A 23,872-nucleotide genomic window follows, 5' to 3' on the forward strand; every position below is an offset into this window, starting at 1 on the left:
GTAAAAAGGTCGAGCGGTTGCCGATCCGGCCCGGAAGGGTCAGTAAAGTGAAGCGGTTCTGAAACAGAACCATCAGATTTTTGTGTTCTCGTGGGTTAGAAACACACTTCAGTACCCACAAGATCAACAGTGACTCATGGATGCGAGCGTGACTCACTTGCTGTGGCATCCGTGTTTGGCATTTTCTTGCTGAAGACGTGGGCAGTTCATTTGGACGTCTTTCTACTGGGAAACACCCACCCACACACACACACACACACACACACACACACACACACACACACACACACACACACACACACATAAAGACACATGACAACCCAAATCCAACCTGATGAAGGAGATTTGTTTGGGGGAACTGTCGGCGTATTAAAAGATTTATTTGTGTTTATTACTGCGATCAAAGCTGAGAGAAACAGGAAGTGGTGGGAGGGAAGAGGACTGACGTGACCCGGGTCAGACCTGGAGTTCTGTTTCAGACCCGAGAGATCAGATTTTGTGTTTTCTTTTTTTACTCTGGATTGATTTTTTTCTGTGAGGGGAAAGAAAACACTTCTGCTGGCTGACAGAGAAACGACTGCTCTCTGTAGCTCACGTACAAATATCTCATCCATGTTAGATGACAGACTGTTACTGAAGCTACAACTGTGTAGAAACTGATCAGTAATCAATGAGTAAAATCATATTGATGTCCAACCATATGTAGGCAACTATAACATCTAATCAGTGATGGTGTATGTGGGGTAGGAACCTGTTTAATTGGAGAGCACAACTGATAAACTTGAGTGTTATATTGATTCTCCGAGACGGACTTTCAAAATAAAGGTCTAAACTGAAGCAGCAGAACTCAGACTCTTGGACTTTGAGTCTCTCGTGTGAATCCAGCTCATGATTTATAAGAAAAGCTTGATGTCAGATGCAAAGACGGAGCCTACTCGATCCAATAAGAACCTTTCAATGCAGGTTTACAACTGTATATAAACACACAGAGGTGAGAATGTATTCATAAAGCTTCTCAGGACTAAGACTCACTCCTCGGGATGACAACAGTTGCTCACAAAGCATCTCGGCAGCAAAGGTGTAAAACCTGTGAGCAGTGCAGAGGAGGAGGTTTTCATAATCAGAGGAGAAAAACGACTTAAACAGGAAGATGTTTCTCCGAACGCCAGGAGAACGTTTGTGCTTCGACCCGACCGGTAACCCTAACCCTGAAGCCATCGCAACTGTGAGATATTTAAGATTACAACATCAAGAACGAGATAACACAAACAATCACAAGTCACACTCTCTAAAAAGTTTCTTAAATCACTCTGAAGTTAAAAACTCTATTGTTTTGTGAACTCGTCCTTTAATTTGATAACGTGAATTTCAAACAGCATGAAAAAAACATCTGCAACATCACACACACAAACACACACACACACCTTCTGCTGTTTACTGTTGTGATATAAATATACAAGGCTGTGTGTGTGTGTGTGTGTGTGTGTGTGTGTGTGTGTGTGTTTGGCCCGACAGCCTGTTGCAACACAGTAATTCATCGTGTTTGTTTGGTTTGGACGACGACCGACGCAGCGGCTTCCACAGTTTGGCTGCGCATCAGGAGACTAAAAGCGTCCGAGCTCTGAATCACAGCATCTATTTTCAGCCCGCCGTCACTTCCTACTAATGAAAACACAGCGCTGCTTCACCAGAACTGCGACACGTCACGACCCGACAGTCGAGGTCTCGGTGTCACTCTGTGAGGAGGTGGGTGTCGATGTGATTTCAGGCTGCAGGATGTAGAGCTGAGGAGGAACAGCTCACATCTCCACAGACTGATGGAGGATCTGTTCACCACAGAGGGGAACCTGAGGGCGTCCTCACGGGTCAGTGGGCCGGAGGAAGAACCACATCCTGGATTCAGATCCAGCTCTGTTCACGCGACAACATGTGTCTGACGAGTGCACGGCTACTAATAAAGACAATCTTATTATCTGACTCTCAAGTTACTGAAGACAGATGTGAATAAGTCAGATCCAGAATAAACACCTGGAGGCTCATCAGGTTCTGATCCGATGGGAGCAGAGCTCAGAGAGGACTTTGTAACTTGTGGGATTAAAAAGGTGATTTCTCTTCACTCCTGTGCAGCAGTGATCCGGAGCTGACGTCCAGGTTCTGTTCTGTTGAATGCTATAACATTACAGAGAACCAGAACCAGAACCAGAACCTGAGTCTCAGCTGAGTGCTGACTTCACTCAGAGGCGACCAAATGAAAAACACCATCTTCTCCAGTAAACTTGTGGATCTTCTTGTTTGAAGAATTGTTGGAGACATTTGTGATGATGTCAGAACTCAACAACATGCAGAAATGTTACATGTTGTATCTTTAAATCATCAATTCAACACCTGGAGATGTTCTGATGATCCAACTAGAACAAAACTTTGACAGCTGTGACGAGGAAACTATCCAGCTGCTAAACTTAAATATTAACCTGACCTTCCATCAGCACGGAGGAGAGGGGACGATGACTGAATTTTACTTTTCGTGGTGAATAAATCCTTTAAATTGATTTGTGATTTATGATTTTGTATAATGAAACACTGTCACAGCCTCCTGGTTCTGAGGAAAGTCAGACCAAGTATTTAATATCTCGTTTGTTATGTAACCAGATGATTTTTTTTATACATCAATAAAAACATTTTCGGTCTCCTGGCGTCTCTAAACTTCTTCTCATCGTTTGTTTGACGTCGCTGTGTCGATCAGAATCTCTTCTCCTAAAAACGGAATGTGGACTGATCTGAGGTTTGCGTGCCATTGTCCCCGAGACACTTCAGCTTGAGTGGATCCAAATGTGTTTTCTGACAGAGGCCCGGGTCCACAGGGTATAGACAGGAAACTGGATCTGGAGGCTAAAGAGTCCCACAGAGAACCTTCACATGCAGCCCGCTGACATCACACATAACCCTGAGTCTTACTCTGGAGGAGGACGATGAACTGGAGTTTATCCCACAGAAGACTTTCACAATTGTTGGGCCGTTAATCACGCCAGCGTTTGTGTCTTTACGTAACAAAGCTGCAACAAATATACACAAATTACAACTCAAAAGAATCCTCTACAAACTGCCTTTTGAGTGTAATCCTCTCTGTACATCAGCTCAGGTTTTCATGTCGCCGTGCCGCCTCTGCTTGTTGAAGTCTGTTATCTGGCGGCCCACATTGGCCTCAGATGGTCGTCGGCCTGTCGGGGTGACGATCTGTAGATGCTCGCGCTGATACGGACGCGTGACAGCTTGAGAAAACATTCTTTGCTCCGACGTCAAAGCGATGATTTCACGGGGCCGATCGTGTCGACTGAGAGGCTCCGCGGTGACGTCAAACAGCCGCGTTATCGTGTCGACTCTCTCCACGAAAGATCAACACCAGCCTGCAGTATTTGTTGACACGCCGTAATGCAGTTAGAAACCATAACACAACAAGCCATTTAACATTCTGCTCTGCCCTCCAGTTCATCTCCCAGCTATTTCAACCCCGAAACACAGATGGTTTCCTCAATCAAGGGCAATAAGAAACCACAACAACACATAAATACAAACACACACATGGAGCCGACACCTGGTGAGGTGATGAGCCTGAACAGAAGAAGAAAAATCTACTGAAAGCTGCAGAGACGGAAGAGAAAGCTGCAGAGACGGGAGAGAAACTGAGGACGTCGAGTTTTTAGCACTTGGACATATTTGTGTCTCCCTCAGGTTTTGGACAGTTCGGACCTGAGAAACAGTCGTCGTCTCTGGGAGGGAGAGAAGAAGAACTGTGTTGTCATGGTGATCACTTCTCACACACACACACACACACACACACACACACACACACAGCAGCGTCTCATTAAACACAAGTTTATCTGGTAATATGCAACAAAATCATATAATAACAAACATTAAAATGTGTTGTTGTTTGTTACAAATCAAATCCCCATTTATGAATCGGACAGGAAGAGACTATTGATCAGTTTGACTTTATTACATCTACCGAAATGGTTATGTTTCACCTATATTTGTTTGGTTGGTTGATATCTTGGTCTATTTGTTGGTTTGTCAGCAGTAAAACACTAAACATGAGGATGGATCTCCAGAACAGACACCATGAGTTTTGATGATTATATCAATCTGACTAACAGGACGGATCCAGGTTTCTTTCCCGTACTTCCCTGGGATAGAAGGCATTTTCAATATAATATAAAATATCAAACGTATTTAGACGGCTAATATCTCTGAGTGAGTATTAAACAGTACTGTTCGGTACACACACTCTACTAAGATCCATTAAAGTCCATTTTTAACTCTTAGATCACTTCCTTGGAACATTTCTCTGTCAAAACTTTTGAATATCTACAATTTTATATCATAAACTTACAAATATCAATAAAAGTACTGTTCTTAGGAAATACATCATTGGTTGGAAGTGAAATAAATACTGTCAGGGTCAAAAAGATCTTCTAATAATACTGATTTTATCATTTCAGTCAATGTGTGTGTGTGTGTGTGTGTGTGTGTGTGTGTGTGTGTGTGTGTTCGCTGCAGTCGTGTAATTAGCTGATGGTAAATATAGCCGATGTGGAAACACTGTCATTGTCATCATCATCATCATGTGGGTTTCCGTGTGTGTCTGCTGATAAATGCATCCTGTTTTCATCATCATCATCATCATCACGACAAATTAAATGTGTAGACGTCCTCACGCTCCTACACGACACATCCTCCACTCACAGGGACATTTTGTGTCTCTACAAAATCTCTCTTGGCATTTTGTTAATTAAAAACCACGTTTCTCATTAAAAAGAATTGTTAAGTTGGAGATTAAATTACTTGAGAGGGAGAATGAAGAGTTATGATGTCGAGGCTTGTGATTCCCCTCAGAGAACAGGAACACACGAGTCTCTGCTCTACTGCTGCAGGAGAGCGACACCATGTGGTCACGTGTTGGTACTGCAGCAAATAAAAGACAGTTCAGAATTACAGGAGATGTAAACGGGGGATGCAGATTGACTGTGTTCAACAACAAAACATACAAAGGCAGCGATCTCAACCGTCAGTGTTTGATGAGTAGCATCAACTTTTCTAACAAACAGGAACTTTAAAGGAGATGGTGAAAGTGCAAACATCAGAGTAGCAGGAAATAAAAGTACTCAAGTCACCAAAAGATTTAAAACTTTGGCGCTAAAGGAAACATCACTGTAGAACTATTGTGGGCGCTGATTACATCTAGAAAATTAAGCCAACCAACCTGATTTTGGAAGTTGATTATACTTAAAAATGTAATGGCGCTGTTCATTAAAATAATTATGAAGTCTAAACTCTTACTGGACGTCGTCGCCTCGGCAGGTTACTAAAGAAAACTCCAATTAAACCCACAAACACTCGAATAAAAACAAGATACGGTTCGTGATCTTGGCGTCATGTTTGTTCTTTAATCTTCGATGGTTTTCACACAGATCGACAAGTTTCAACATAAAAAGATTTCCAGTTCTTCACAGTATTGCATTTTGCACAGTGTTATACAGACTACAGAGTGTTTTTTCCAGTGAAGGCACAAAACTAGAGATTACTTCTGCAAACGAAATCCCTACAGACGAACGTGATGGAACGGAAGGATATCAAAGTCGGTGCAGAAAAACAGATTTACACAACATAAAACTAACTTACTGCCTCTACCGACTCACGGCGAGAAGAGTGGTAAGTGTCATAATCAAACTAACGTTAACTCCGGTCAGATTACTTGTTGTCACACAACTTCTCCAGCTGGTTTTTCTCTCAGAGCTTTTGCACATTTTCCCCCTCGTAACATTTCAAAACACAGAAGTCACTGCATTTATTTTTGCGTGAACCCTGCTGATTGTCCAATAAACAACTCTCTCTTCATATGAAATCCAACAGCTCCAGGTGAAGTGGTTGGTTTAGTGCAACTTTCCCCTCAAACACCATTAAAATAGACCTCGCTCTGCTACAAAAGTACACATAGTAGTACAAGATAACAGTATTTAATAAGTACTTTGCTTCTTTTGATCTTTTTTTTGTTGCTACATATGAAGCATGCTTTCACAGTAACACAATAGCTACATATGTAGTAGTAGTAGTCGGGCCGTCTCATGCATCTTCCACCACTTTCCAGGAACCTTAAACACCTGACAGGAAGCAGCTCAACAGACGCACACCTGAAGCACCGCACACACTCACACACACACACACACACACACACACACACACACACCACACACTCACACCAAGAGTTACGCTGCTGTCTGCATAAAAACCCCACTTTGATTTTTAATGTATCGTCATCGAGATATGAGACGAGACGTGGTCTTGGATTCTGGAATGATCTGCAGATGTTAGACGGGAAATATTTGGACGTTTCCTGGAAATGTATCCGGGAAATTACCAGCTATATATTGAGATGATTCTTAAATAATACTGTTGTAATTTCAAGTATGTTACTTGGTAATTAATATGAACTTACCATGACAATTTTAGTCTATTCACATTTTACACAATATTGGTTTTTGGCTCTTTCAATCGCTGGAAAAGCAGAAAGAGAAACAGGGTTTTTAGTGGACAGCAGCAGGAACACTTGACTTCAGATCATCAGGAGTCTGATCACACTTCCATCTCTGGATACTCAGTGGGCAGTTTGTCCAAATTTATCTGGATCAGGTTTTCATACGTGTTTACAAGCAGGCGGAGAGTTCTCCTGACAAAACTCACATTTGTTAGACTGCTGACAGATAATACAGGAGAATATTTGGCTTTGAAATTGGCAACTTCCAATAAATTTGGAGATTTAACTGACACACCTGCTGGTCAGCTCTTTGGAAAGGCTGCCTGAAAGCTTTATTTACAAAGATGTAATACTTTATCATCCTACTTACGCCAATTTGACTAACTATTTAATCAAAATCAACTTGAAACAACTAAAACATAAAAAGAGAATCACCATGAAGTATGTTTAGGGGATGAATCTACATAACTTCAGGGACCTTTGTGTTTCAAAACAACAACAGAAGAGATTTGTGTTTGTGACCCAGATAAATGTTCTGCCAAGTTAAAGTTCTGTAGGACTACTACTTCCACTCGACGACACGTAATAGCTTTGTATACAAAATATCTATTAACACCGTCAACGAAACCTAAACCACCGACAGCAAAGATACATTTTACACCGAGCACTGTCTTTAACATTTACATTCTTATCATTGGATGAGTGCAAAGATGGCGTGTAAACAGATCGTACAGAATGACGCTGCAGACGGAGGAATGGTTCTATTAAACGAGCCGTCACGAGCCGTTTAGTTTACTGCAAATGGACTGTATGTGTTCACGGCACTGTAAGTCACTTTGGATGAAAGCGCTGATGCGACGTCATTCATTTTGTGATCGGAGAATCTCCACCCGTTTCTGTGTGAAAGCGCCGGTTGGAGGCCGCGAACGAGTCGGGTCTTACAACGCAGCAGCTCTTCAGTGTGAGCTATTACATTAACTCAAGAGTACATTCGTTATTTGTGTGGCGTCCTCCAGACCCGGGACAGACTGGACCTGCATGTACATGGCTTGTTCTGACCGGCGATGTAGCGAAGGGTAAAATATGCAGCTTCTCAAAGACTTTAAGGAGAAACTGAGGAAACTCTTACTGATCATCTCATCAGCAGGTGGTTCGACCTGCACTACATCTCCGGGTCGATCCTGCTGGTGTCGCAGGCTGGCGGCTGATTGGCTGCATAAGACCGCGACCGCCAGAAGAAAAATGAAAATCACGATAAAGTATTTCCAAGTCAACATATGTAACTTTTAATCTCTATGTACAATTACAAGACGGCGTCAGTGAGGGTCTTAATGCAGTCAACCTCAGAGCCATCAGTCACATGCAGACTGGATCTGGATCAGGTCTGGTGTCATCACACTTCTGTCTGTGCTTTACAAACCAAACCAGAGCTGCGAGGGCGGCGAACACAACGACATCTCAACTGTAAAATATGTTCCTCTACATATCAGATTATTAATTACCATTAGATATACATCTTTAGCACAACCAGAGATGGACGGGTCGGACAAAACTGTGCGTGGTTTCTGTTTTGAAGTAGATTATTGATCGTGGTCTTCTTCCTCTCAAAGCTGGACGAGTTTGAATCAAAATGAGCTGAACTGCTGCTAAAAATGGAGCTAGGAGTGTTCAGAGAAACTCCAGTGTGACCATCTGTCACTGTTTCAAAACAAGAAAGACTTTATCACACAGTATAAAGTGCTGTTGACAGTGTAGATCAGATTCTGGTACACTGACTGTAACCCTCCAGCTGGGACCAGGAGTCTCAATGCTGATGGTGCAGAAATTCATACTAATTTTCAAAGTAAAGGTTTCTAGATTTCAGACAGAGGTCGACCACAGATTCTCTGACTGACTTTGAAATGTTTTGAACCAACTTGTTATTGATTCTTAATTCTGTAAAAGGGTCTTAAATATGCACATGTTAAAGGGGTTATTTTTAGAATATGGCAAGAATGAGATTTAAAGCAGCATTATGAGACAGGAGGCTGAGGCTAGCTGTTAGCATGCTAACTTCAGTAGACAATTGCTGCAACACAGGACAAGAAGTCTGGCCACATCTTTAAAGATCTGAGTGGAAAACATGGAAATAAAGAAACAGCATTGTTAGCTTACATAATTCTTCTTGCTTAACTGTATGTTGTCATTGTCAACATCACAAGAGAAAAGGCTGTTAAGACGAGGATAAACCAGTTTGTTCAGATACTGAGCTCAGTTGGAGTTATTAGAGTGTAAACTATCCAAAATCCAGTAAAGAGCAGGAAGGAGCCGCCATGTTAGCCTAAACTCTGATAGCACAGAGGACCAGCTCCCACACAGTAGGTAGTAAGCTAGCTGGACATGCTAACGTTTGCAGCCTACCCCTCGACGAAGGGTTTCAGTGAACGTTTGGGCCTTTAAAGCACAGACAGAGGCGAGATAACTGGACTGAAGGGGAGCTTTTCGGAGGAACCGGGCCGAGATGTGAACGTTCGACCGGAGGAGAGGACGTGTCATCAACATCACCGGACCTTTTATTTTATCATTGTTCCATCTGATTCAGGAAGACAACAACTTCTTTTCCAAGATCGGATCTAGACTGTAATTTAATCTGAACTCAGTAGATGAAATACAAAAGCACATTTTTACCTGAAGTTTCTCTAAAATACAGAAGAAGAGGATTCAGAACAGAAGTATCACTAAAGACTGAGATGACCGATGATACTGTTAGATATTATGCATTGTGCTGACAAATGAGAGTAAAGACTAGAAGTTATTATTCATCTATATGTTGAATACTGAAGTTTACCCACAGCCAGTGTTACACCTCATACTGGTCTATTTCAGTACAGTAATCTATGGAAAAGTACGAAATATGCAAGAAAACAGCGCTGGTTATAAAAACTCTTGAATACAATGTGGTCATGCTGTAATATTTGTTATTGCATTATGCTCATAAACCCTGTTATACAGTTTATTTCACAGTTAATAGTTACTGTACCGTGTTTTCTGTCATCTGAAGCTAATGGAAAGAGTTACTACTGCTCCATTTTATGAGTTTGTTATTTTGTATTGTTGTACTGTTGAATTCCTGGTTTATACTTTATTGTAACTTATCTGCTGTTTTCTGCGTTTTTTTCTTCCTTCGATTTATAAAAATAATTAAGTAGAAATTGGGAAGGAAGTGTCGTTCAGGAGGAGCACACGTATCCAATCATGCTACACAGACATCTGATGTCATATTTGTACAACTATTTTACATAAAACGTTTATAAAGTAACAAAAACAAACTCCTTTAAATTAAATTATTATTTTTAAACCCATTAAGTTTATAAGTTGCTCCATTTGTGAAAAATGAAAGTCATGTACGTTTTGTTTAAATCTGCAGAAGCTCATAACTTTCATAAACAAGTACTTGATTTCCTGTTTCTGACAAAATCATAATCTAATGAGAAATGTTTTTTAATGTCGTCATTACTCAGAGGTCACTGCCGTCCAGAGGTGGGTAGCGCAGCAAAATACTACTCAGGTGATGTAGTGAGTAGTTATTTTTCAAAAACAAGTACTCGAGAAGAAGTTCAAGTAAAGGAAAACGGAAACGTCAGAGTACAAAAGAAGTAGTGAGCAACTTAAGATATAAAACACATGATGTGGAGCCGCAGGTGATCTGATGATGATCCTCAGGTAAAAAACTGAACATACGTGATGAAAAGACGAGTTATCTGATGTGCTAAAGACTTAACAGAACCACAGCCTGCATGTTATTGAATCGTCTGTGAATATTAGTGTTATTTTAAAAGCTTCCTCCTGCTGAAGCTTCATTAACGGTTATTAACCTGCTCTGAGTCTCATGACTCTCAGAGAAATATACATGAATGCATAAAATAACGTATGAATGAATGTTTCACAGAGTAAGAGAGTAAAAAGTAATGATTTGTAATAAAATCTCGTCTCCACCCACCTCTGTCCTCTGTGTCCGTCCTGTCAGATTACAGATTAGCGTCTGCTCTCCTCTGGCAGACTGAGATCAGTCCAGACTTATAATAAATAAATGGACCTCGGCGTGATGTGAACGTGACCTCACGGTACTTTTCCATAGGTTAACACACTGGAATACAGTTGAGTAAAGTGTGACCCGCTGACACCCCCTCTCCCCCAGTGTTTCTCTACAGTTCTACGCCTCGTACCCGGCAGACCGGCGGCGCTGGTGGTTCCAGATGTCGTCTCTGTGTTCGGGTCGGCAGAACAGCCTGGACGACTGGGCCAGACGCTCCCGGTGCTCCCGCTCCCGGTCTCGCTCCCCGGCCGCTTTGGAGAACAGAGGACGTCCGCTGAACTGGGAGGAGGAGCGGGTTCTGCTGTCGTGGAGACCAGACGAGGAGAGCTGACCTCCTGCTGACCTGGAAGTGTAACACAGACAACAAATAAATGGAGGAAGACGACAGTTTTAACACAAGAGCTTCAAATGAGGGTCTTATTTTGACTTTTACAGTTCCTTAAATGCACAATATCCAATATATTAACGTCTGGGATTAATAAGTGGATCCGTGGAGGTGATTATCAGCCGGTACTGTGAATCCATCTGATAGCAGTGTGTTGAAAATGAAATCTGGTCATATAGTCGCTGATATCAACTCCAGCAATTTACACAAGATCGGAGGCACTTCTGGTTCTGGTATCAGTCTCAGAATAACCCGTAAAAAGTCCAAGTGAAAGCGCAGGTGTTCATGATCCACAAACCTCAACCGCAGACAGGTAATCTCACTCCGGTGACTGAGTGGAAGGACAAAGAGTCACACGTCTAACGATGAATTAAACATGAAGAAACACAGAAACCTGACAGGCGACGCAGCGGTCCTCATGAATGACTGAGCAGCGACTGTGTGACCTTTTGGCTCTGAGTCAGAGCAGCAGCTCACCTGCTGAGCAGCAATAAGCCTTTTATCAGCTGAGTGGAGGCTGACATGATCTCTGGCTCTTTCTCCGGGAGGGTCAGAGCTGTCGAGCAGTGTTCATTGTTTCTTCTATCGTTCAGACATTACATACGAACATGGTGTTAACAGATCGGTAATATGAAAACAGATTTAAAAAGTTACCCAATAAAATGTTTAAACTCAGCTCAGTGGCATGAAATGTTTATTGCAGGTCATTTTTTATCTAATATCCTGGTTTTTTTTATGTTGACCACAAAGTTTTGTCCTTCAAACTAAAGATTATTTGATTATTATCTTTATTTTTAGCCAAATCATCCGTTATCTCAGCTGTGTGTCCAAAGCAAATGATGTATTTCTTCAAAAAATGTTTTATAAATAAATCTTTTATTTAATATTTAAATTTGCCGATCAAACTGTCATAAACGCAGGTGTGACCAGGCCCAGGTGTGTCCTACAGATCACATTAATGTGACTCATGTCTGAGTTGAGGGCTGAAGAGGAGATACTTACCGGCTTTTAGTGATTCTGTGAGGTCCATTATCAGTCGGCTGCTGGTGCTGATGAGGGCACAGAGACACGTCAAAGGTCAGGTGTTATTTTCACGACCACGGAACAAAGAAAATGATAAGCTTACAATTCTTGTGTTGTTGTACCTTGTAGTGGCTGCACTGCTGCGGGCTGCCGTTGACCTGGTAATACTCCACCAGTCTCTCGGCCAGAGCGATGCGTCTCAGCAGATTCTCGATGAAGTGCTGGATTCGAACTTTGCCACAAGTCTCCTGTCGAGCCGCCGCCTCCAGAAACTTCTGGATGGTGATCACCTCCCTGGAAAACAAGAATCATGTGTCTAAGTACAGAACTTGGACCTAAAGACAAGGTAATTAATGCACTTTGATCCCGTTTAAGGTCTTCAGAAGCTCAAATCATTCAAACCTGCTGCCTGGTTACCTCTCTCGTCGTTCCAACTCGTTCTCCGAGGCGTTGAGCTGCTCCCTCAGTGCCGCGATCACCATGACAGCCACGTCCACCTGCCGGCTCAGTGACCTCTCCCTATCGGCCACTTCCTGTCTCTCCTGGGCCAGATGCTGCGAGTGAGCGCGCTCACACAGGAGCTCTGTGTCGGTCTGGGCGAGCTCTGTGCTCACCTTGGCCAGCCGGCGCTGCATGGTGCTGTCGGCCGCCCGCAGGATGCTCGCCAGTCGCCGACGCACGGCGGCCGAGGCTGCTGCCGTCTCCAGACCGGAGTACGAGTTCTGCTCTGGTGGCCACAGAGAAGGAGACAGAGATTTAGTTCAGACTCAGTTTCGTAATAAATGAATAAATACAGCTTTACTCCAAAACATAAAGTGAGTAAACCTGAACGTACCGACCAGATCCAGGTCCAGGTCAAAGTCCAGGTCCGGGTCTAAAGGAGGTCCAAGAGGAGCCGAAGAAGAGAACGGGAGGTGATGGTGGTTGAGGTGATGACACACATCTGACTTTCTGATTTTGATATCCTGCTCATTTCTTCCTCTGCATCTCTCTTCACCCTCATCCTCATCCTCGTCTTCTCCCACATCTTCATCTTCTGTCCCTCCTTCCTCCTCGTCTTCCTCCTCCTCGTCCTCCTCGTCAGCCTGCGTCCCCACCCCGACACTCTGAGTGCGTCTCCTCACAGAGCTGTAGGAGTGGAGGTAACTGCTGTCTCTGCTGTCGCTGAGCGACCGGATGTGCGGCGGTCGCCCTGAGCTCTGCTGCCCCCGGCGGGTCGGGAGGCTCATGTCGTGCCAGGGGATGGCCGACGTCAGCGGGTCAGGGAGTTTGCCGGTGATGCTGAAGCTGCCCGTGATCACGTCTGGTGAGCGGTACGAGTGGCGGTACTCGAGGTGGGCGCGGAGCGAGGCCAGGCTGCGGAAGCGCTCCTGTTCGCCACAGCGGGGACAACGGAAGGGGAGGTCGCAGGAAGTGACAGTGACGGCGCCGCAGGCCTGTCCGTTCCTCTCCAAGAGGAAAGAGCCAGAACCTCTAGAACACAACTTCTGCTGCATCACTTTACACCTGGAGCACAAAGAGAAACGAGGTTCAGCTGGTTCCAATACTCAATCAATCAATCAATCAATCAATAGACAAGTCATTTCTATAGAACTATAACAAAGAAGCTCTGTTTCAGTCGTTAAGATCCTCTTTGTTTCACGTCGGTGTGACTGAAAAATCTTTGAGATTTTGATTGTTGGTTTGATAAAAAAGGATTTTAAAAACAATTTTCTGAAACAATATAAGCAAAATGATTATTTGATTTAAATTGAAGGAAAACAGGCACATAGAGTTTGAAGTTAATCAATTCATCAATCATTTGATCATTAACTGAGAAAAAAAGCTAAATATTTTTTGTTTAGTTTCCTCAGTTTAAAAGATTTGCTGCTTTTGCTCATACTATGTGATTATGTCATGAATATCTCTGGGTTTTGGACAGCTGGTTGAATAAAACAAGACATCAGGTGAAATTTCCTTTCAATGGGCTTTTTACAGACTAAATTATTAATTGATTTATTGGGAAAAATAACAGAGAAAATGATGGATAACTTTCGGTTAAAGCCCTAAAACTGCCCAACGAGTTATAAGTTAAGTTAATATTTGCGGTATTGTTTTTTGTTATTGAATAAAAGGAAATTCAAGGGTTTATTTTGCCTTCTGCAGGTTTTTCATTGTGAGCAGTTTCGTTCAATGAGGTCTTACTGGTCTATATTCAGCAAAATCCTAACGAATATCCACAACAAACGAATGTTCAACAACGGTCCAGCCCTGGAAGTAAGCAGATTTTTTTTTTTTATGAATGATGGAAATACAATTTTTCAATAACCAAAACAACTTGTTTCAGGTCACAAAAAGTCTGTTTGGATTTGGAAAATGACATCTTGAATATATAAAGTACAAGAAGAAATGATGGCAGGTTTGTGGCTGCTGACAGAGAGTCGGAAAAGTATTATCATCAGAATAAAACACTATATCTGTGGATTATAATTAGTGATGCTTTAATATGTAAAGGTGGAGATAATCTCAGTTTAATAAATCATATTCTGTTGGTGAATTTATTGTGTTTACATTAATAATCTGAATCTACTCGAGGGTGGGAGTAATTAATGTATCCTAAATTGTTATGTAGTTTCTCTCTCAAATGAACACCTCTTCCGTGCTCTTATTCTCTATACATCACTCTGTTAGCTGTGGTTTAGCTTGCTAACATTTTAGCGTTGGAAAGAATAAAAGCTTGGCTAATAAAATACATCTGAATCAAAAATCTGTTCTCACATGAGATTAAAAATTAAAATACTCAAGATTGTGCTTGTGTTTAGTTACATTCCTCTGATTTAATCCAATTTAAATGTATAATTTCATACTGAATGGATGATATAGCTCTCCCAGTGAACCGTTAAATATATATAATAAGTTAAAATATAGTGCTGATCAGATCAAACGTCCCATCATATCTCAGGTTGTGTTTCACTGGATGACAGCAGCTGAGCAGCAACAGCAGATTTATTTTACGACACATGAACATAATAAACCAGATTTATTCTTTAATTTAACACTTTTACCTTCAGAGTTCTTTCTAATTCTGCGCCTCAGTAACCGAGTAACAGGTCAGCTCCTCTCCTCCAGCCGTTAGCATCGTTAGCCAGCCGGACGGACCGTTAGCTGCGCTGCCTGCTAACGTTAGCTAGCTCACAGAAACAATCGCTGAATCATTAGCGTGCGGACGACGGTTGAACGTGCTGCCCTTACCGCGTGCAGGTTAACGGCAGGTTTCACATCAGCCGGTGACCGTTAGTGTCTGACGGTGTCATGTCGCAGGTGGAGACAGACAGCAGCCCGCATGATGTCATTCATTCAGGACACGCACACGCACACACTCACACACACACCGTGGACCCGCCGTCAAGCTAACCACGGAGCTAACAGCACAACATCCGATCAGCCCCTTCAGAGTAAAAACAAAAGTGGGCGTGTGCGAGCTACTTCCGATATGTATATGTTTTCATCATGCCTTTTGAACACACATACACACGTTCACGTCAATATTGCAAACAGGGCACTACAATTCTCCACTCTCTAAGAGGGGACATCTGTTTCTGGTCGTTTTGAAATACGTAAATAGAGCAGAATAGGCTTCTTTTAAGATATTTTCGACCAGATCAGTATTACTTAAGATGTGTTTTATTTTTTAAAGGGAATTACCAAGAGGGGGTTCCACACACGCATACACGCATACACAAACAAACACACACAGACACATGCAAATTCACGTCATTATTACAAACAAGACACTACAGTTTTCCACTTCTGACAGGGGACCTCTATTTCTGTTAATTTTGAAAAAACAAAGTAATAAAGAGAAATGCTACTTTTAAGTACTTTCATATTAATATCACTGCAAATGTGTTCTTTTAATTGTTTAGAAGAAATAACCAAGAGGAAACTTCAACATGCACAAACACACACACACACACACAAAACATCACACTGAGATCAGGAAGTAAGAAAGCATTTTACTCATGATAAGGTCGACAATAGAAACACAAAGCAAACCGTCAAACTAAAAAAACTATAGCAGAAAAATCAACATTTGTGATTTGTGAATAATGAGACTGCAGGAGGAGTAGGTGAAGATTAACAGGTAAAATTCTGTGACATTTAATTTAAACATGTTAACAACATTTTTATGTTGACAAATTATTTTTAAAATAAAACATCTACAGAGCTCGTAGAACGGTGCAGAATAAAAGTTTCTGCTTTCCTTAAAAACATTATTATGATTAAATATGATTGAGTAGGGGTGCCGTTTAGCTCAGTTGGTAGAGCGCGCGGACCCGGGTTCGACTCCCGGCCTGGGTCCCTTTGCTGCGTGTCATTCCCCCTCTCTCTCCCCCTGTTTCCTGTCATATCTTCAGCTGTTCTATCAATAAAGCCATAAAAGTCCAACAAAAATATTTAAAAAAATAAAAATATGATTGCGTAAATATTTTTGTCGGGTCCAAATTAGTTGTTCTGTTTATCTCTGTGTCAGAATTCTCACAGGTGGTTCAGCTTCTAATGAGGTTTGTCAGCCAATAGTATCACACAGTTTATATCACGTGGTGTCTGTGTGTCGTCACTGATCAACAGTCTTAGTAGTTGCCAGTTTGTGAGGAAAAAGATTAAAGTTAGCTAGCTAGTGTTAGTAAAGTTAGCTAGTGCACAAACTGGCAACCACCTGAGGTGGCAGATGATTGGAACAACAGCAGTGTTGTGACGTGAATGTGATGGAAGGAGGAGATGGAACGCCACATTTAGAGCCTGAATGTTTTCAATAACACCTTTAAAGAAACAACATCCTGGATATTATAGTTTTTCACCGTTCAGCTGCAACACAATATTGTTCGTCACCATCCACCCGCCTCACTGTCACCTCTTCCAGAACTTTCTCTGAGCCAAAACCAAGCACCATCTAATCAGGTGCAGCGCTGTGCACTCTGGGTGTTGTAGTCTTTCTGCCTTTTGAGTAGAAGTGAACACCACAGCGCAATTATTCTGTTTTCTCTGCACATGTATCATCAAGTTCAAAACTATTTGTCTTTCTACTTCAGAAAGAGAACGTTTAGTTTAAGGGCCGTCTTTCCAGAGGTGAAACACTTTTTTAACTGCTGTGTTCAACTGTCACATGGACCTTCAGGGGTGATATCTTCACTGGGGGTTTATCCAGAGGCCAAACGTATGGAAACATCCTCTCAGTGAAAGTGTGTGTGAAGGTGTGTAGGTGTGTGTTAGTATCAGGATCAGAGAACAACAGCTTTCCTCTGTTCCAGTCCAGATTCACTTTGATCCTCTGGAGCTTCTTCTGCACTACGAGATCAGTGGATAGAGCTGGTACTGACCGCACTGAGTATTTACCTTCACATAAACCTATTCTCCATAATCCAGATGGTATGCATCCCTTCCTCTGGAGAGACTCTGCACATACACCCAGTCTCCAGTATGTACTATCTCCAACCTCGATGTCCCAGCTGTGAGTCCCTGAGTTAAAGCCCTCAGAGCCCAGGACAGAATAGAGGTTAACAAACCTCTCTGGATTATCAGGAAGCTTCTGTCTCTTTCCTCCTCTCACACTGCTCAGATCTTCAGACAGGATGAGGTTTGGATAAGCAGTGTTTGGGTCCAGAACCACAGGAGTGAAGGAGACCATGTCCTTCATCTTGTTCCAGATGTTGAAGCTCAGGTTGCCCAGGTGTTTGGCCTGGTCTATCAGAGCTCCTGAGGGCAGCTGTGGATCCTCCAGCAGGAGGCGCTGCTGGACTCTTTCCACTGCAGCCTTGTAGTTGTGCAGGAATGAGACGTCTTCAGCTCTCAGCTCCTCCTCTGTGGCTCTGACTGTGTGTGAAAGAGCTGCTATCTCTCTGCTCAGAGCCTCCATCTTCTCCTTCATCATCTGACTCTTCTGCTCCTCTTCCTCCCTCAGTGCAGCCATCCTGGCCTCCTTTTCCTCTTCTAGAAACTGGTGCAGCTTTTTAAACTGATCCTTAATCTGCCTCTTTGTGTGTCGGGCCTGGACCTTCATGCGTTCTGCTGCCTGATCAAACTCCACTTTAACTTTTTCAAAAACCTTTAACTTCCTCTTTAAAGGCTCCAGAGTTTCCTGAAGTTCCTTCTTGTGTTGTTGTGCAGCTTCATCGATGGGTCTGAATCTGTGGTTGGTGTGTTGTTCTGAGTCTCTGCAGACGACACACACCGGCTGCTGATGGTCCAGACAGAAGAGTTTGAGTTTCTCAGAGTGCCGACTGCAGAGATCCTCTGAAGCTCTCTGATCTCTCTCCTGTAAGAAGGTCTCACACAGGTTCTTTAACACCAGGTTTACAGGTGGATGTTCCCTTGAAGATCTTCTCTTACAAACTGGACACTCCCGTGTTTGTCTCTCTGTCCACCAGCTCTGCAGACAGTCTTTACAGAAGCTGTGGCTACATGACAGAACGACAGGCTCTCTGAAGACATCATGACACACTGGACAGCAGAGATCCTCCTCTAACCTGGAAGCCATTTTGTCTCTGAGTGACGCTGTGAACACAGCAGACAGTACAGTCAGTCACAGCTCCACTTCCTCCTTCACTTCATAAGTTTACTTTCAATTCTGGTTCTGGTTGTATTCACCTTCAGTGTGTGGAGCGTCTGCAGTGTTGTAGTTTCCTCCTCCTCTCTCCTGTAGATGAACTCACTCAGAGGACGTTGTTAGTTCAGGATCTGATTGTCCGTTGGTGGTTCTGTACTAAAGAGACACATGCACACAAACTGTTTCATGTTTGTCTCGTGTGAGTCAGATGTGGGCGGAGCTTTGTCAGACTTCTGCTCAATGCTGTTGATCACATGTGACTCAGGGGAGTGTTTCAGTCCAAAGTCTTGATTCATTGCAGGAAATGTATTCTGATACACTTGTTGTCGGAGGGGCTATAGTCCCATTGGAACCACCGCCAGCACTGCCTTAACTCTAGTGTTCTCTATTATATTACTACTGATGTTAACGGTTCATCATTTTCTGAAACGTGCCAAGAGGAAATATTAATAGAAAATAAAGTTCAAACAATTAATTTTGATTTTATTTCTCTGTGATGAAAATTGACTGGGATAAGTTAAATGTGTGTAAATGGCTTGTGCTCTATGAAGCGACTCTCCAGTGATGACCTCTGATAAGATTTTGACAAGTTTGAAAAATTCTTTTTTCTAACTTCTTGAGTCATGTTACCAGTCAATATTAAAGTATTCCCTGTTATAATAAGTATTCAGCTAGAACTAAAAAAAAAAATATGTGCACACATTATTTCTACTGTAATAATCAAGTGTGTTTAAATGTTCAAACAAGTTCTTTTTTTTTACTTTTAATGATTTAGTGATTCATGCGATTTGTGTTTTAAGACAGTCCACATTAAGCCACAGTGACATTCTGGTAAAGGTGAAACACGATTTAAACATTAAAATGTTTAGTTTTTTAAGTTAGTTTTGTGAGTTTTCAGACTTGTTATCAACTCTAAGATGAACACTGGCAGCCCTGCCCCCCCTTTGTGTCACGCCTGCTATAAGACTGGACCAAACAGAGGGACATCTCTCTCTGGGTTCTCTCTACTTCATTACTCTTCACTTCATTGTACCTTTTCATATACTTCTTATAACTCTTCACTTTAACTTTTAGCATTTATATTTATATTTAACGATCATATTTGTATCTAACATTTACCATTTGGATTCAAATTTAACAATTACATTCATATTTAACATTTGAATTTGTGTTTAACATTTGATATTTAGATTTAAATGTAACATTTAGATTTAGAATTAACATTCAAATTTAGATTTACCATTTAACACCTAGATTTAGATTTTTTATTTAGATTTAACATTGAATTACATGTTTGCGAGAAGTAAATATCACAAAGTTCACAAATATTGCTGCAAATCTGGTCAAAAGTAACATAAAAAATTAAAGTTCAGTGTTCATGTTTTCATGTCTACTATTGTCTTTGTTCAGTGTTTGGTTATTTTACATATTCTCTCATATTTATATTTTAAGTTTTGACCATTTATGAAGGGAGAAACATCAAAGAAAGATTCAGTTCTTCAGTCAACAACATTACATGAACCCAAACTGAAACGTCCACCTTAAATATAGAATGACTCATCCTCTCACTGAACAGACGACTGACAGCAGATTTCAAGTGATGGAGACTGAAAACACACAGAATTAGAATCACTGTGACTTTATCACATCAAGAGAGAGAAAAAGGTACATTTACAGTATTTTGGATCATTAAATATATTGTTTCATTACAAACGTTTGATATAAGTCATAAAACTTTGATTTTATTGTTTGGAAACTATATTTCAAATTCTGGTTGAAATTATGAAGTTTTTGAATCTGAACAACAAAACATGCAGTTATTAATTGATTTGCTTATTTGTGCCGATCTTTTATTTGGTTCTTCATGGTCTCACACACACACACACACACACACACACACACACACACGCATGCACGCATGTGCACAAAAACACACACAAACTGGTTGATATGCAATAGAATAGAAAAGCTTCTTTTCCCATGATGTTACTTAAAATAAATTCTTTTAATATTTTTTAAAGGAATTGCCAAGAGGGGAATTCAACACACACAGACACACACGCAGACACACACACACACACACACACAGACACACACACACACACACACACAAACACACACACACACACACACACACCATCACACTGAGATCAGACGCTAAGAAATCATTTCACTCATGAAAAGTTCGACAATAGAAACACAAAGCAAAGTAAAAAATTGAAGAAAAACTCATCATCTGTGTTTTCTGAATAATGAGACAGCAGAAGGAGCAGGTGAAGATTAACAGGTTAAATTCTGTGATTTTTGATTCAACATGTTGACGACATTTTTATGTAGACAAATCATTTTTAAAATAAAACATCTATAGAGCTCATAGATCGGTGCAGAATAAAAGTCTCTCTTTTCCTTATGAACATTATTATGATTGTGAGTGAATAATTTTAGAAAGTTTGTCAAATCCAAATTAATTGTTCTGTTTATCTCTGTGTCAGAATTCTGACAGTTGGTTCAGCTTCTAATGCCACTGATCAACAGTCTTGGTAGTTGCCAGTTTGTGGGGAAAAAGGCTAACATGAGCTAGCTAGTGTTAGTAAAGTTAGCTAGTGCACAAACTTGCAACCACCTGAGGGGATAGATGATTGGAACAACAGCAGTGTTGTGACGTGAATGTGATGGAAGGAGGAGACAGAACGCCACATTTAGAGCCTGAATGTTTTCAATAACACCCTTAAAGAAACAACATCCTGGATATTATAGTTTTTCACAGTTCAGCTGTAACACAATGTTGTTCATCACCACTGTCACACACACCTTCAGGGGTAATATCGTCAGTGGGAGTTTATCCCAATTCTCAATGTATGGAAACATCCTCTCAGTGAAAGTGTGTGTGAAGGTGTGTAGGTGTGTGTTAGTATCAGGATCAGAGAACGACAGCTTTCCTCTGTTCCAGTCCAGATTCACTCTGATCCTCTGGAGCTTCTTCTGCACTATGAGACCAGTGGGTGGAGCTGGTGGTGACCGCACCAAGTATATACCCTTGTATAGCCCTATTATCCATAATCCAGACTGTATGCGTCCCTTCCTCTGGACAGACTCTGCACACACACCCAGTAACCAGAATGCACTGTTTCCAACCTCGACATCCCAGCTGTGAGTCCCTGAGTCAAAGCCCTCAGAGCCCAGGACAGAGCAATACAAATCAAATCTCTCTGGATTATCAGGAAGCTTCTGTCTCTCTCCTCCTCTCACACTGCTCAGATCTTCAGACATGATGAGTTCTGGATGAGCAGTGTTTGGGTCCAGAACCACAGGAGTGAAGGAGACCATGTCCTTCATCTTGTTCCAGATGTTGAAGCTCAGGTTGCCCAGGTGTTTGGCCTGGTCTATCAGAGCTCCTGAGGGCAGCTGTGGATCCTCCAGCAGGAGGCGCTGGACTCTTTCCACTGCAGCCTTGTAGTTGTGCAGGAATGAGATGTCTTCAGCTCTCAGCTCCTCCTCTGTGGCTCTGACTGTGTGTGAAAGAGCTGCTATCTCTCTGCTCAGAGCCTCCATCTTCTCCTTCATCATCTGACTCTTCTGCTCCTCTTCCTCCCTCAGTGCAGCCATCCTGGCCTCCTCTTCCTCTTCTAGAAACTGGTGCAGCTTCTTAAACTGATCCTTAATCTGCCTCTCTGTGTGTTGGGCCTGGACCTTCATGTGTTCTGCTGTTTGATCAAACTTCACTTTAACTTCTTCAAAAACCTTTAACTTCTTCTTTAAAGGCTCCAGAGTTTCCTGAAGTGTCTTCTTGTGTTGTTGTGCAGCTTCATCGATGGGTCTGAATCTGTGGTTGGTGTGTTGTTCTGAGTCTCTGCAGACGACACACACCGGCTGCTGATGGTCCTGACAGAAGAGTTTGAGTTTCTCAGAGTGCAGATTGCAGAGATCCTCTTAAGCTCTCTGATCTCTCTCCTGTAAGAAGGTCTCACACAGGTTCTTTAACACCAGGTTTAAAGGTGGATCCATTGAAGATATTCTCTTACAAGCTGGACACTCTCTGATTTCTTTCTCTGTCCACCAGCTCTGCAGACAGTCTTTACAGAAGCTGTGGCTACATGACAGAACGACAGGCTCTCTGAAGACATCATGACACACCGGACAGCAGAGATCCTCCTCTAACCTGGAAGCCATTTTGTCGCTGAGTAACACTGTGAAGACAGCAGACAGTACAGTCAGTCACAGCTCCACTTCCTCCTTCACTTCACTGAAGTTTACTTTGAGTTCTGGTTCTGGTCGGACTCACCTTCAGTGTGTGGAGCGTCTGCAGTGTTGTAGTTTCCTCCTCCTCTCTCCTGTAGATGAACTCACTCAGAGGATGTTGTTAGTTCAGTCTGAAGGTGGATCTGATCGCCTGTTTGTGGTTCTGTACTAAAGAGACACACACACACAGACAAACTGTTTTCTGTTCGTCTCAGGTCAGTCAGGTGTGTGCGGAGCTTTTTCAGGCCTCTGTGGAATGCTGTTGGTTCACATTTTTCTCAGGGGAGTGTTTCAGTCCAAAGTTATAATTCATTGCTGTCAGTGTATTCTGATACACTTGTTGTTGGAGGGGCTATAGTCCCATCAGAACCAGTTCCAGCTCTGCATGAACTGTATTGTTCAATATTATATTATTACAAACATTTTACAAATGTTTATTTAACACAACTAATTTTTAATGATTACAATCTTTATGAGAGGATTCAGATTAAGCCCACATTGAGATATTTAGATCACAATATTTGTCGTTTTGAGAGACAGAAAGCAGTGAAACAGGTGTTTCTGTTGACCAGTTACTTTAACACAAAGACTGTTTTTCATTTACATTCACATTTAGGGCATTTAGCAGATGCAGTTGTCCCAAGCGACTTACAAAAAGTACATTTGTCACAAGAGAGAAACCACAACATATCACAATCGATAGTGTAAGAACGAATATAGAAACGATTGTCAAGCCCTCATCTGAGAAGAAGAAGAAGAAGAGTCTTTATTTGTCAGACATGAAACACACCTGAAATTTGTCCTCTGCATTTAACCCATCATTCTAAGTATACACATACATAATTACAGACACAAGCTAGCTATGTGAGCACATTGGAGGTTCAGTGCCTTGCTTAAGAGCACCTTGGCAGTAGACTGGCACCTCTTCAGCTGTCAGTCCACTTCCATATTGTGGTCTGTAAGTGGACTTGAACTGGCCACCCTCCAGCCCCCAAGCCAAGTCTCTACTGACTAAGCTACTGCTCAGCTGGT

General features: G+C 42.0%; 2 protein-coding genes and 1 pseudogene across 4 annotated transcripts; all 3 read right to left on the bottom strand.

Moving 5' to 3' along the window:
* Positions 1-191: 191 nt before the first annotated feature.
* znf365 (zinc finger protein 365) lies at positions 192-15,422 on the bottom strand. Of its 3 annotated transcripts, none has more exons than XM_030442161.1 (7): positions 15,247-15,422; positions 12,851-13,521; positions 12,433-12,742; positions 12,138-12,309; positions 11,995-12,041; positions 10,738-10,950; positions 192-222 (listed from the first exon to the last, which is right to left on the bottom strand). In XM_030442161.1, the coding sequence occupies exons 2-7, from the start codon at positions 13,509-13,511 to the stop codon at positions 207-209; spliced, it is 1,419 nt and encodes a 472-aa protein (XP_030298021.1). In that variant the 5' UTR covers positions 13,512-13,521; positions 15,247-15,422; the 3' UTR covers positions 192-206. The 3 variants fall into 3 exon arrangements, with proteins under 3 accessions (XP_030298021.1, XP_030298020.1, XP_030298022.1); XM_030442160.1 differs by having other exon boundaries at positions 192-225; XM_030442162.1 differs by lacking the exon at positions 192-222 and having other exon boundaries at positions 5,420-10,950; positions 15,247-15,421.
* A 1,468-nt stretch (positions 15,423-16,890) lies between these two features.
* On the bottom strand, positions 16,891-18,726 carry LOC115596138 (nuclear factor 7, brain-like). Its single transcript, XM_030440954.1, has 2 exons — positions 18,643-18,726; positions 16,891-18,549 (listed from the first exon to the last, which is right to left on the bottom strand). The coding sequence occupies exon 2, from the start codon at positions 18,530-18,532 to the stop codon at positions 17,138-17,140; it is 1,395 nt and encodes a 464-aa protein (XP_030296814.1). The 5' UTR covers positions 18,533-18,549; positions 18,643-18,726; the 3' UTR covers positions 16,891-17,137.
* A 2,626-nt stretch (positions 18,727-21,352) lies between these two features.
* On the bottom strand, positions 21,353-23,030 carry LOC115596833 (zinc-binding protein A33-like; annotated as a pseudogene).
* Positions 23,031-23,872: the final 842 nt, after the last annotated feature.

The sequence above is a fragment of the Sparus aurata genome, chromosome 15 (genome assembly GCF_900880675.1).
Source record: "Sparus aurata chromosome 15, fSpaAur1.1, whole genome shotgun sequence".
Classification (NCBI taxonomy): domain Eukaryota; kingdom Metazoa; phylum Chordata; class Actinopteri; order Spariformes; family Sparidae; genus Sparus; species Sparus aurata.

What these genes read in the sequence shown, in the direction of transcription:
- znf365 (XM_030442160.1), bottom strand. Translation starts at nt 13,511, where the DNA reads ATGCAGCAGAAGTTGTGTTCTAGAGGTTCTGGCTCTTTCCTCTTGGAG. An exon ending in GAGTTGGAACGACGAGAGAG is followed by an intron (nt 12,310 to 12,432) that starts GTAACCAGGCAG and finishes CTTGTTTTCCAG; the next exon opens with GGAGGTGATCACCATCCAGA. An exon ending in CACAGAATCACTAAAAGCCG is followed by an intron (nt 10,951 to 11,994) that starts GTAAGTATCTCC and finishes TTACACTTCCAG; the next exon opens with GTCAGCAGGAGGTCAGCTCT.
- LOC115596138 (XM_030440954.1), bottom strand. Translation starts at nt 18,532, where the DNA reads ATGGCTTCCAGGTTAGAGGAGGATCTCTGCTGTCCAGTGTGTCATGAT.